General features: G+C 30.8%; 1 protein-coding gene across 1 annotated transcript; it reads right to left on the bottom strand.

Annotated features, from left to right (window-relative positions):
* Positions 1 to 1,532: 1,532 nt before the first annotated feature.
* Positions 1,533 to 12,348, bottom strand: LOC118201386 (uncharacterized). Its single transcript, XM_085817583.1, has 3 exons — positions 12,273 to 12,348; positions 9,801 to 9,866; positions 1,533 to 6,210 (listed from the first exon to the last, which is right to left on the bottom strand). The coding sequence occupies exons 1-3, from the start codon at positions 12,282 to 12,284 to the stop codon at positions 5,416 to 5,418; spliced, it is 873 nt and encodes a 290-aa protein (XP_085673709.1). The 5' UTR covers positions 12,285 to 12,348; the 3' UTR covers positions 1,533 to 5,415.
* Between the last annotated feature and the right edge of the window lie 314 nt (positions 12,349 to 12,662).

The following is a 12,662-nucleotide window of genomic DNA, read 5'->3' on the forward strand; positions in this document are numbered from 1 at the left end:
GCGTGATTTATGACGTCTCTTTAAATCGCACTTTATTCGCACGTGGTAGTTGTTTATTGTAAGTAGAAGTTTTATATGCGCTAAAGCGTTGAGTATTTCCGTTTACAGTTCAGTTTTTAGAAAATAATTTGATCTTTTTAGATGTGAATTCTTTCTGTTTTTACCGTTTCAATGTCGAAGCGTCGAAAATGTTTAACAGAGCATGAAATAGCAGAAATGATGCAAAATATTTCTGATATTGATTCTGAAATTCTGATATTCTGATATTGATTCTGAAAGATTAACTGAAAGACATTTTCCAAAACTTTGTTCAAAAGAGACTGATAAGAAAATGAGACGACAATGCTTCGTTTGTTCACATTCCCGGAAAAATCCTCCAAAACGGCAAATGAGTTATTACGAGTTCAAGGAATGTAACGTAGGACTGTGTGTAGATCCTTGTTTTAAAATTTTTCATACGAAAAGAGAATTTTAAGTAATATATTTAGTTTTCAGATTATAATGTTAAAAGTCATAAAATGGTGAGTAATTAAAATAAAATGTGTAAAATATGCATTTAAACAAGAAATAAGGTAATTAAAGTATATATATATAAATATCTATAAAGCATAAGCCGTTTAAATACTCTATAGAGCATTATTAAACAATGCGTTGATACTTCGGAAATTTCATGGATTTAGGCTTAGTAGCAAAGAAGCCCCCGGCCCTGGAGAGACGCTCGCGGAAGACACTGCCGGCCTCCGCGATAAGCGCGCGTTTTCGCTACCCGGCTCGAAGGGGTTAAAATCGAAATTTGTATAGAAACGCCACCCCTCCTCTTTCACTCTGAAGCTTGTGATGCACACAAGCAAAACCCAATATATAACGCACGAGAACGAGGTGACTGCAAATTTAGCTTAATATTTCCAATTTAAGTACTGGCATGGAATGAACAAAATGCATTATTCTATATAAAAACAAGTTTTCTGTAAATTAATCATGGGAGTAATATTTAATGTATTAGCTATGATAAGAATAACGTAACAATTTAAGTTGTTTTATAAAATTAAGTTTGTGGCTGCCGTTTAACAATTTATGATAATTGAATTGAATTTTATTTTAAATTTATATTTAATAAAAAGATTTCAAAGTTTAAGCTTTTAGCTTCATTTGCGGGACAAAACGTCACATTATGTTCGTATTGCATATGAAGAATGAATAAATTGCTTAAGAGTCTAGCTGTAAACTGTGAGCTAGAGAAACTTCATTAACTTTTTAAGTATATATCATTGCGTCTTTATTACTCATCTCATCTTCATTTGTCTTTATTACTCATCAAAATTTTTAAGCACTAGAAATCCCACACTTATTTTCTTGGTATTATGTCATTTGTTATTCGTTTTTAGTACTTGATAATGAGATATGCCTTACAAGCTGTATGTGAAGTAGAAAAGCTTAATTTTTTTTTGTTATAATTTTTTAAATGATTTATAAAATTTCATATTTTTTTTTTTTTTTCATTTGTGAAGTTTCAAATCAATGATTCATATAACTTAAACGATATAAACAAAACTTTATTGAAGATCAATGGGTAACAAAATCCTCGCAAAAGATGAGAAGAGAATTCACGCAAAATTTGTTAGAAAAGATGCAGTTTGATGGCAGTCATCTTTATATGAAGTCGTATTTTTTTCATGGACAAGCAGCACATATCTATCAAACACTTAAATTTTTAAGACATTTTTTGTTTTCGCGAAGGACACATTATTAAGCAGAGTAAGAAAGGAAGCTGCTGTTCGATTCCCGGCGAAGGCGTTGCTCATTTTTCACATCTGCTGCTTCCAAAATACCTAATGTCTCTACAGTGGCGATCGAACTAAAAGGGTGGTGGTTGATGATTCTCCATACCCAAGATTTGGCGATTGGGTCCCGTAAAAACCCCAGTCGCCCTTTAAAAGGGGAGTATATAAGGTTTGTCTCCCGCCTTCTTAGCGTGCCTTCGTGTAGTAATCTGCATGCTGGACGCGTATTCCAGAGGTCCGTGGTTCGATTTCCGAAGAAGGCATTGCTCATTTTTTACATATCCTGCTTCCAAATTACATAATGTCTCTAAAACATCCACTACCAAAAGCACGAACAGAACCACCAGACGATGGTGGTGAGAGTAAGTAAGTGACCGTTCCATCATTCAGGTAATAAGAGATTGCGGCCCACCCAGAAGAGAAATACTGTAACCTACTCTTTTGTTCAATATGTCATTATCATTGAGGTTTAAGTTTTCATTAAGAGTCCAGTATTCAAGACTCCATTACTCCTAATCCTCGCTTTGGTATATTAATTAGCTGGAGGTCAAAATAATTCATCTCCAGCTTAGATTTCATTACTGTGTAGATTCCTCACTCTTTTTGTCTAAAATGAACGTCTTGGAAACTAGTAAACTGTGTAGCGACTTATCTCTGAGTTCAAACATCGAGATTACAACAAAGCTTCCACTTCGTGTTTTAACGCAGAGCAAGAAATAACAAAACTAAACTATAACTTACTTAAGAAGACTTAGACGAAGGCTAAACACAAGTATCTAACGTAGTTGGCTTTTAATTTAAACTAGCCGGTGAATATAAAACGTTACGTAATAGACGGCCGGGCGTAACAGCTTCAAGAGACAGTTTCTTGTATTGCACGAAAGGCAAACATGTGCTATTTAGGATTCCTAGCCCTCTCTCACAAAGTAAGTTGAACCTTCCTTAAATACTACTTCTAACTCATTTACATTCAACGTGATTCTAAAAACTCATTAGGGTAGAGAGTTGTAAGTGAAAACTACAAGGGCTCTAGTGTAGAATTGGTTGCTCCTTCAATGAGCGACAATTTTATTTTTTTTTTTTTAATTTTGGCGATGAAACCTTCGACTTCTTATTTTGGTTTTGTGTAGCGGCCATCTTGAAATTGTGCCCTACGAGCGACGATCTTGGCGTCAAAAAAAGAATCGCCAAGAAACAAGGGGCAGCCAATTGTAAACTTTTACGAAAACAAGAATCGATAAGAAAGATTTTTCCAAATTAAAATAACTGTTATAAAATTAAAATATAACTTAACAACTGAACAATCTACTGTCCATGCTTCTACTATTCAAAAATATGTTACTTAAAAGCCCATTACCTAAGATTTTATTACTCAAAAATCCACTGTTCAAGACATTGTTGGTTAAGATATTCTTGTTTATATAACAGCTCAAAGTGGCACTGTTCAAGAGTTGCTTATTCAAGTCTTAACGTTTGATGGTTTCAAGAGCAATGTTTGGACTGGCAAAATATATGGCTTTTTTGAAATATGAAGGGAACAACAGCCACGATGCTTCTTCATCACCTTTCTAAATTGTGAAAGAGCTCTGTCTATCAACAATGGGACAACATTTCTGGCCATGTTGAGAGACATCAAGACACGCATCAGTATTTGTATGAATGAAATATAAGGATGGTTGTCAGTGCAGTTTTACATCTGACTACAGTAGCAAAATGATGATTATTGACAAATATGAACTAGGACTGCTTCGACTGACAAATGCGAAATAGAACCGCCGGAAATGATTTTTTAATATTTTTAAAATACAGTGAAGACCATCACGAGATACTATTATTGTACAATATTGTACAATTTAAAACAAAAATACGCAATATAATATATTTTCTAGTAAAGTAATAAAAGTAAGTATGTATTTCTTTGTATTTATTTATATACTGCTACTCTCTTGGTATGGCTAGTACGATAATTTTATGAGTTTCTTCGGCTTTAATGATGGTTTACGGCAGTAGGTCACCTTTTGGAAGAATACAGAATTTGATTATAATTAACTTCATAGATCTGACTGCAGTATTTTTTAAGGAGAATGTCGTGTGAATATGTCCTTGGCATAAAAAGGTTATATAAAGAAAATATTTTTTATGTCTTTGTTGTGTCCTATGTATAAGTTACGAGATCGAGCGCAATACGTCTTCTCGATTCGCATATGGCATTTATTTATTTAAAAGGAAAGCAAAAGTAAGAATGCATTTCATTTATTCAGAATGAAATTTAATTTATAACACATTGTATTTATGAAAATTAAATACAAAAATCAGGGAAATATGAAATCAAAAAATCGAAATTTGCCATTAAGCAGGAGCAATGAATCTGTCAGATCAAATTCAAAAGGAAATACATAATTAATGAAACTCAACAGTAAAATTATACTTACAATTTATTTCTAAAATATCTGGAAAGGTGGCATTATATAAAAAATTTTAAGAACGTAAAAGTAAATTTTATATAGTTTTGTATTTTTTGAAGCAAATCCTTAGAAAAAATTTGCATTTGGTGACTAAATTTAATTAATTTTATATTTCTTTAATTTTGTTCCATGTACAGGAATTTATCAGTTAATTTTATAAATATCATTACGTTTTGCAACTATATTCTCGCTACCAAACTCAGCCAGTTTTTAAATATGTACAGATCGCAATTTCATTGAAAAACTGATTAAAAGTTTTCGATAAATACTGAAAATATTAAAAATTCAGCAATGCATGAAAAACTGCTCATTTAGAAATACGTAATATTTTATCAAATTCAGTGTTAATACTAAATCGAAAATATAGAAGAATATAAGAGATATTTGGAGATGCTGCGTTTTTTAAGAGATTTCATGAAATTTTAAAATTTTCTCAGAACGCTTGGCATTGGTGTTCAAATTCGTCAAGAAAATTCACCACTGACGATTGAAAAATCCTGTTTTAACATTTTTTTCCTGATTTTCCATAGCATATTAGGAGCTAACATTTTTACTCTTATGTATTTCTAGATGAGTAGAAATCATATATAATTTTATTTTGAGAAAAATTGGCGATTCGAGGTTTGAAGACTTTCTTTGCGGGTACAAAGTCGCAAGCCAGTTTAGTCTTAATAAATAATATGTATATTAAGTAAATGCATTGCAAGTTATTTTTTTTTTCAAATATTTAACTCGTGACACATATGTTACATCATAAAATAATTTTATTCAGATTGAAATACTAAAATCTTGTTTCAGCATCATAAAGGATGACAAGAAAATTTATGAAAGCTACGAAGAAAAAGAAGCTGCTGTTTTAACAAGTTGATTTCGTCTTTTCGGCATAAGATTATACGTACTTAGTACTTAGATACGGCATAAGATTATACGTACTTAGATGTGAAACTGAAATATAAGAAGCTCATATAAGCATTTAAATTCTCAAGATATATTTTTCCTCTCGAGAAAGAGAGATTATTGAACAGTAAACAGAGAAGCTGCAAGAAAAGAAAAAAAAGAGAGAAAAGGGATTTTCCCCTAAAAAAAAATTTGGGAATCAACCCATGTAAATATTTCTCTTCATGATAAACGTCAACGAAGATCAAGTGCTCAGGAAATTATTTATGAAATTATACATTACTTCTACCGTAGTAACCTCGAAGGGCACCACCAGCCAATGGTATTCCATAAACGACTGTTCCGTCATTCAAGAAATCAGCAGAAGAGGGGCCACCCAGAAGGAAGTTACTGTATCCTAATGCTCCGTTTAATATATTCGCATTAACATTCAATCCTCTATTTAACAGACCAGTATTTAAGATTCCATTATTTAAAACATTGCTATTCAAAAATCCTGTGTTCAAGATTCCATTAGTGAACAATCCATTATTTAAAATATTGCTGTTCAAGACTCCATTAGCCAATAATCCATTATTTAAAACATTATTGTTCAAAAGTCGCGTGTTCAAGACTCCATTATTCAAGAGTTCTCTGTTCAGCAATCTGTTATTCAAGAGTCCATTGTTCAGTAGACCATTGTTTAAGATTCTAGTGTTAATGTCGCTGTTTAAGAGTTGGTTACTCAGCACTTGATTTCTAATGGCTCCAAGACTGACGGTAGGATTGACCTTCACTAATTGTGGGCCAACAACAGGTTTTATTAATTTGGTAGTCACAGGGGTGTTAGATATAACTTCAACATCAGCTGGATTTTGGTTCGCTGTGCCAGGTTCGTTGGTCTTGACTTGGGCTCTAAACCCAGCAGCATCAGCAATATAGTTGACTTGCCTCTGTATACCATTAGCATCTGTGAAGCCATAACTTCCAGTAACGACACCAGCTCCATTGCCGGCTTCTTCCCTGTATTGTTGACTGCTCACATCCTTAATAGAGTATCCAAATTTATAAGGTTGTGGCTGGGGAAGCTGTAAATAAATAAATTTGCACCGTGAACAAAAAGATATCTTGTATTTCGGAACAAAAATATAAGATAAAATAAGAGTTATCTGCTATTTTAGATTTAAAAATGTCTATATATTGAGGAAAACTTTAATTAGTTGAAGCTTAATGGAATTTTAGAACAAATTTTAATTTCAACAAAAATGATGCCAAGTTGAAAATGTATTGCTGTCATTAATAATGAAGAATGATGAAATAATGAAGGTTTTTTTGCTTAAAATTTTTAGTTAATTTTAGTTTGAGGATAAGAATTTTACGTTTAAAACAAATCATACTGCAAAATGCTTAGTGAAATTTAATACGAACAGAAATTCTATAATTACTGGCATAAATTTTTCATTTTCCTCGTCTTGTTTTCCTTTTGAAAATCCATGGAGGGAAACTATGCGGTGTATACTAATTCTGATCAGGTAGTTGAAGGAACTTAAAAATGGTTAAAAATGTATACGAAGCAGATACAATGTTATTAGATACTGCATTAGTATTATATTAGATATTGCTTCAGTGCTATTTTTTATGTTTACATTTATTACTCACAACTCAGGTTACTGGTGAAAGCAAAATTTCTGATTAAGCTCCATAGTCTTGTTAGTCTGGAGATTCGAATTTCTGGTAAATCCTGTAAAAATAAATTTTAAAAGGATTTGACAAAAGAGAAAACTTAGAGTGTATCTTTACTGCCTAAGTATTTTACTGTAAATAAGCGTTGAAAGTAAACTCTAGGGAGAAAAACAACGAAGTGATATCCGACCTTTTCTCTTATTTTTTACTTTCCAGAAGAGGAAAGATATCAGTTCCCATTGATTATCAACTTTCCAGACTTTCCAGTCAACTTGCTATTTATCGTGCTACTTAAAGTCGCCTTCATGGGTGGTATCTTTATAATTGTGAGCATTTTGTTTCCCTGTTTATTTTCAGAGCACTTTAGGCCTTTTTCGCTCAGGCGAACTAGAAATTCGAAACTATTTTCTACATATTTGATGGAATTTCTTAAAGCTGCAAATTTTCGATCTCACAGAAATCTAATGGTTCTTTTATGTCTAAAGATACCTGCAGTTCTGCCCTTCTTTCGCCGGCATTTCTTCTAATTCTGTGTACGTTACCCATTCTGAAATTTCTGTATCTTCTGCGCACTTACTGTCGCTTTCACGTTCACTATCTGTCACCCTGATATTACTCTTTGTTATACCTCTACTTCATCGCTATTGTCATCGTTGCTTTCATCCTCTTTATCATCAGATAGACGTAATTTCGCTCTTCATCAACGAAAAATTTAACTAATCTTCATTTGAACTGATTCCTTCATTGTATTCCAGGCTTATTGGGCTTAGTAATTAAAAAAAATAATATTCCTACTTTTACGACTGTCGAGTTCAAACTAATGCCGAAGACGCATATAAAGCGATAAATTTGAAACACATTTATGATTAAAGATTGGCAACCTCATGAAACGATAACGATAACCTTCCCTAATCTTATTCACTACGAACCTTTTCAATGGGAAATACTTTTTCCTACATCGTCACGTTTACTATGCTATTACAAAAAAAAAAAAAAAAAAAAAAAAAAATATGTTTACCATCAACATGTCGCCCCCCTGGATGAGGCTTAACTATTCCCGTGTAATCAATATGCCAGCGAAGGATAACACCCAAACCAAACCTAAATAAACATCATTACCGCATGAGTTATCATGTCAACTGAGTAGTAATCGAAAGTCACCGCGTGAAATCAAGTGGTGACCGAGAGTTACCCCTCGAGTGCATAGGATTAAGTAGGAAATTTAAGGAGTTAAATGATATATGAGATATGAGACTTACTCCTTTTTACATTAAAAAAAGTAACATCCTTAAAAGAAATTTTTCTATGCTGCGTCAATTGAAAATAATATATCATATGTTTCTTATATAACATTAATGACAGAGAATCCATATATTGCACAACTTTTCATCCAGTAATAATGCTAAAATTTCAAACTGAAACCTAAATAAACCAATGGAAATAAAATCAAACCAAACTTCTGATCGAATATTTATGGTAAAAATTTCGCATTTCCCTTCTCTTATCTCTACCGGTAATTGGGTTTCCATTGCTGGTATTTCTTCCTTCAAATAATTTAGAAAAATACAAAAAATAGCAGTATAATAATTCAAAAATTGGTGCGCCTTTTGAGCCAGGCTAGTTGTGTCTCTATCAGAAATATTGTATCAAGAATAAAAGAAGGATTCGGCCAGCTAACGATTGCAATTATGTCTTTAATTATTATCTTATGAATCGGCTTTCATCGTTAAAAAAGGTTTCCATGTCATCTTCAAAAGTGATTCATTACACATATGCTTATACGATCACATTTAGTTGTGTTGTGTACTTCGTTCCATACTTATTTATTTGTCCACTGAAATGCATTAAAGGGATTTTATAATTTTACTGTTGTAAGTAACATTCCCTTAAGATGCGTAAATATTTCAAATAAAAGTAGCTGAATATTAGTATAGTATAGATAGTATCTGAATTTCAAAAGCTAGAATACTGCATCGGACTATAGAAGAAATGAAAAATACCAAATTAATATTGAAAAATAAACATTGATTTTAGAAAACTTTTTTTGTTACATGGCTAAATAAAATATAACGCTGTAGTTTCCTTTTCTGTGTTTTGGATATGAAATATAAGCGAATCCAAGCAAAATAATATCTGAAAATATTTTTCGTATATTTTAATATTTAAGGAAATATTTTCGAGTTAGATTACGATCTGATAAATTTGGTAAAATATAGATGAAGTTATTTTCAGATAACTTCAAAAGCTATCAAATAAATTTATAAATATCAAATAATTTATAAATATTAAATATATTTTTTGATAATAAATATCAAAAATATTTCTAGAAAAGAAATAAACAGTTGATATTGATTGGGATTCGATAACATTATGCGATTTAAAAACCAGGATATTTTGAAAATGCCCCAAAACTGCTTTTTATATTATTTCAACATTTTTATTCTTGCCCAGGTACATTCTGCAAAAAATATTCCCTTTTGAAAGGGATTGCATTTTCAACTTAACTTTTAGCATTTAATTATTTTCCACTATTTTTTTTTTAATGTATGGAGAGTTTCTTCTGTTCATTTATTGTTTATAGAGTTAAGAAATACGTAGTAGATTGAGTTTTTAAAAACTAAAAGAATTTTTCGAGAACTGGAATCGTTTTAGAGGCGAATCATTTCAAATATTGAATTTCCATAAAAGTTTTATTTTCCTTCTTTTTAAAATGTCTCCAGTTTCTACATATGACACTACTAAATGGTTATTAGTTTTAACTGTGTATTTGGCTTGTATTTGTGAATTATTGCATCATGAAAATAATATGTTGTTGAATATAGTGCTTAATTTTATTTAAATGGAATATATGCATTCACTGTGGAAAGAAATTCCAACTCCATTTCAGTACTTCCTATTAAAATTTCTTTTGTACTTCCGGTTCTTAAAAATATTAATATTTTCGAAAGTAATATCGAAATTAAGCATGATTGTTAATGTGCTGCATCATACTTACAGGTTCAACCTTAACAATTGAGCCCTGCACGGAGGCAAAGCATGCAACAGCGGCCAGGAGAACGATCTAAAATGAATAACAGAAAGATAAATTACATTCCAAGTGCATTAAAAGAGATTTTCTGTAATGAAATGTAGAATTTGGAATAAAGATAAATATAAAATATTTGAATAAATTTAATTAAATATAACTAAATTTGAAAGGCCATATCGTCAGATTTAACTAAATTGCAGAATTAATGCTTACTTATTCCTTAATAATTTAAATAGCATTTGAGACCTATATAATATGTGTTTATATATTATGTATGTTTTAAGATGTGTATATTATGTAGGTTTTAAGACATATAAATTCATGTAAATGAATTTTCTAAGACGTATATAACACGTATGTTTTAAGATGTATTATATATGTAAGATATGTATATAATACGTGTATAATAACGTATATATCACGTATGTTTTAAGATGTACATAATATGTGCGTTTTAAGACGTATATATTCAGGTAAATGAATTCTCTGAATATGTTTTTGACGTTCGTAGTATATACTGCCAAAAGCAAATTGATGAAATATTTGTGCTTCATATTTTATTACAGTTAAGCTTCGTTTGTAAAGAACTATTTATTAATCTCATATTTAAGTACTTAATGAATTCAGGAAATTTACTCTGACTTCAACGATTCAGATGTACCGATTCGTAATGCGCGGAAAATTTATTATTAAGATTTGAAGTATTGCGTAAATTGTAAAGAAAATGAATGATGAATGTCAAATATAGAACTCTTCGGCCATGGAATGCATAATAAATAAAATTACTGATGTGACTTAATAACTTCTGACTTACTAATTATTGCTTGTGACTACTAACATCTGTTCTTAAAATTTACGAATGCCTTAATATGTTGTTACTTATATGTTGTTACGTTATTACTTTGTTGGTTGTGTTGTAGAAAGTTAACTGTGATTGAGTAGTTACGACTAGTGAAGTGGGGAAATCGTCGGAACTTCGAGTCCCGATAAAAGATCTGTTTGAAATAGGATTTTCATGGCTTTCCGTGACTGATATGAATACAAAGCAGTTTCTGTTAAAAAGTCTTCCGTGAAGGCATTTGTACTTCTGAGGATTGCATTTGCACACATTACCGCAATCGTACCTTGGATACATTAACGTTATCTTTGCCTAGATATAGAAGTTTCGAATGGTATCACTATTGCACAATGTAAGTTTACATCTTAGAATTTTTATGAATTAATAGCCCAGTAAATCGCAGTTTTTAAAGTTCTCTTATAGTACAATTGAGACAGTATATTTTAAGCAGTCACATGCTTCAGTATTATTTCAAATAATGCACATTTCAAGTACTACTAATATATTTTCTCTTCTTCTCCTTATTATTTTATGGTTTTATTTTAAACTACTACATTTAGATAATTTTCTGAAGAGTTTGATCAGAATTTAGACTTTTTTTAAATCAGAGTTTCAATAAAAACGAAGTTACAGTCAGCTAAAAATAGTTATGTAGACAGGAAATAAGTAAGTATTTAAACATACGAGAAACTCAAAGGAATCCTGAAGCAGACCCATTTTTCAATGAAGTAATTAACTGAGTTTTCAATGAAATAATTAACCGAGTCTTAAGTGAATTATTTAATATATTTTTGGGCCATATATTGGTTGATCATTTATATATTAATAATTGACTTTTATGACTTTTAAAATATTTATTTTATTTTACTTTATTTTAACCTAGGTGAAAACAATTGTTTGTAATAAATCAATTTCCCTAATTCTAACCTTTTTATCAACAATACCTTTTATCTAAACGTTTTCTATTGGAAAATATTTATGCATAGTTAAATGAAATTTAAATTAATCATGGTTTCAGTTTTTTTTATGAGCAAATAATGATGCTTTCCAATGCGTAAAGTCTTGCAGAAATCCAGAGAAGTAAGCACCTATTAGCGGTAATTAATTAGTGACTCATTGTTTAGGTGATTATTAGTCACTTATATGTTGTTACGTTATTACTTTGTTGGTTGTTTTTGAATTAAAAAAAATAGAGGAAACGTTATTCAGGGAAATAAATGGTATTATGCTATGGCAACATAACATCGCTCTTTTATCTCTTCAAAAAGGTTTTTAAATTTCTATCGGCAAAGATTTTCTGAGGATAAATCATAACATTCAATTACTACTAATCTCATATATCCTTTCTTAACAGGTTTTGGTGTTTAAGTTTTATACACAATTGCCTCCATTTCAACAGTTTTGATATGTGAGAAAAAATATAGCTAATTACATTTGTTTAAAACTTTTCATAAGTATAGTTTAATATTTTTTAATCCAAATACCTTTCCAATCTCGAAAAAACAATTCAGTTTTCCTTTAGGATAATTAGTATTTTTTTAAAGAAGGAATCGTTTTTGATTTCTATTCATTTGATGGATTAAGAAAAAAGGTGAACTTACCTTTGGAACCATTATTCCTTAGAAAACCTAACTCAAATAAGAATGCGTGATAAAATGGGGAAAATGCTCCGTTATATAGTGTACTGGAAGTAGATTAGAGTAAAAATTAAATGCGTGCTTAATCCTTTCAAACATTTCATTTTGTATTCCGGATCATAATCTTTCCAACCTTTATTCTTGACCTTTTCAAATCGCGTAGAAAGAGATATCTTAACTGGGAATTAAGATTAAAAAATGGTACAACGAGATTTAAATTAATACCGAAATTCACGTATAATATTGCGTCAGCCACAAATATTTTCAGATTTTTTTAGGGAAATTCTGGAAGTTATGCTCTCAAAGAATGCCTTAATATCTGAAAGAAGTGCTGTTTCACGGAAGAACATATTT

This window comes from Stegodyphus dumicola, chromosome 5 (assembly GCF_044657685.1).
Source record: "Stegodyphus dumicola isolate Sdum_Otavi_A_Nest chromosome 5, ASM4465768v1".
NCBI lineage: Eukaryota > Metazoa > Arthropoda > Arachnida > Araneae > Eresidae > Stegodyphus > Stegodyphus dumicola.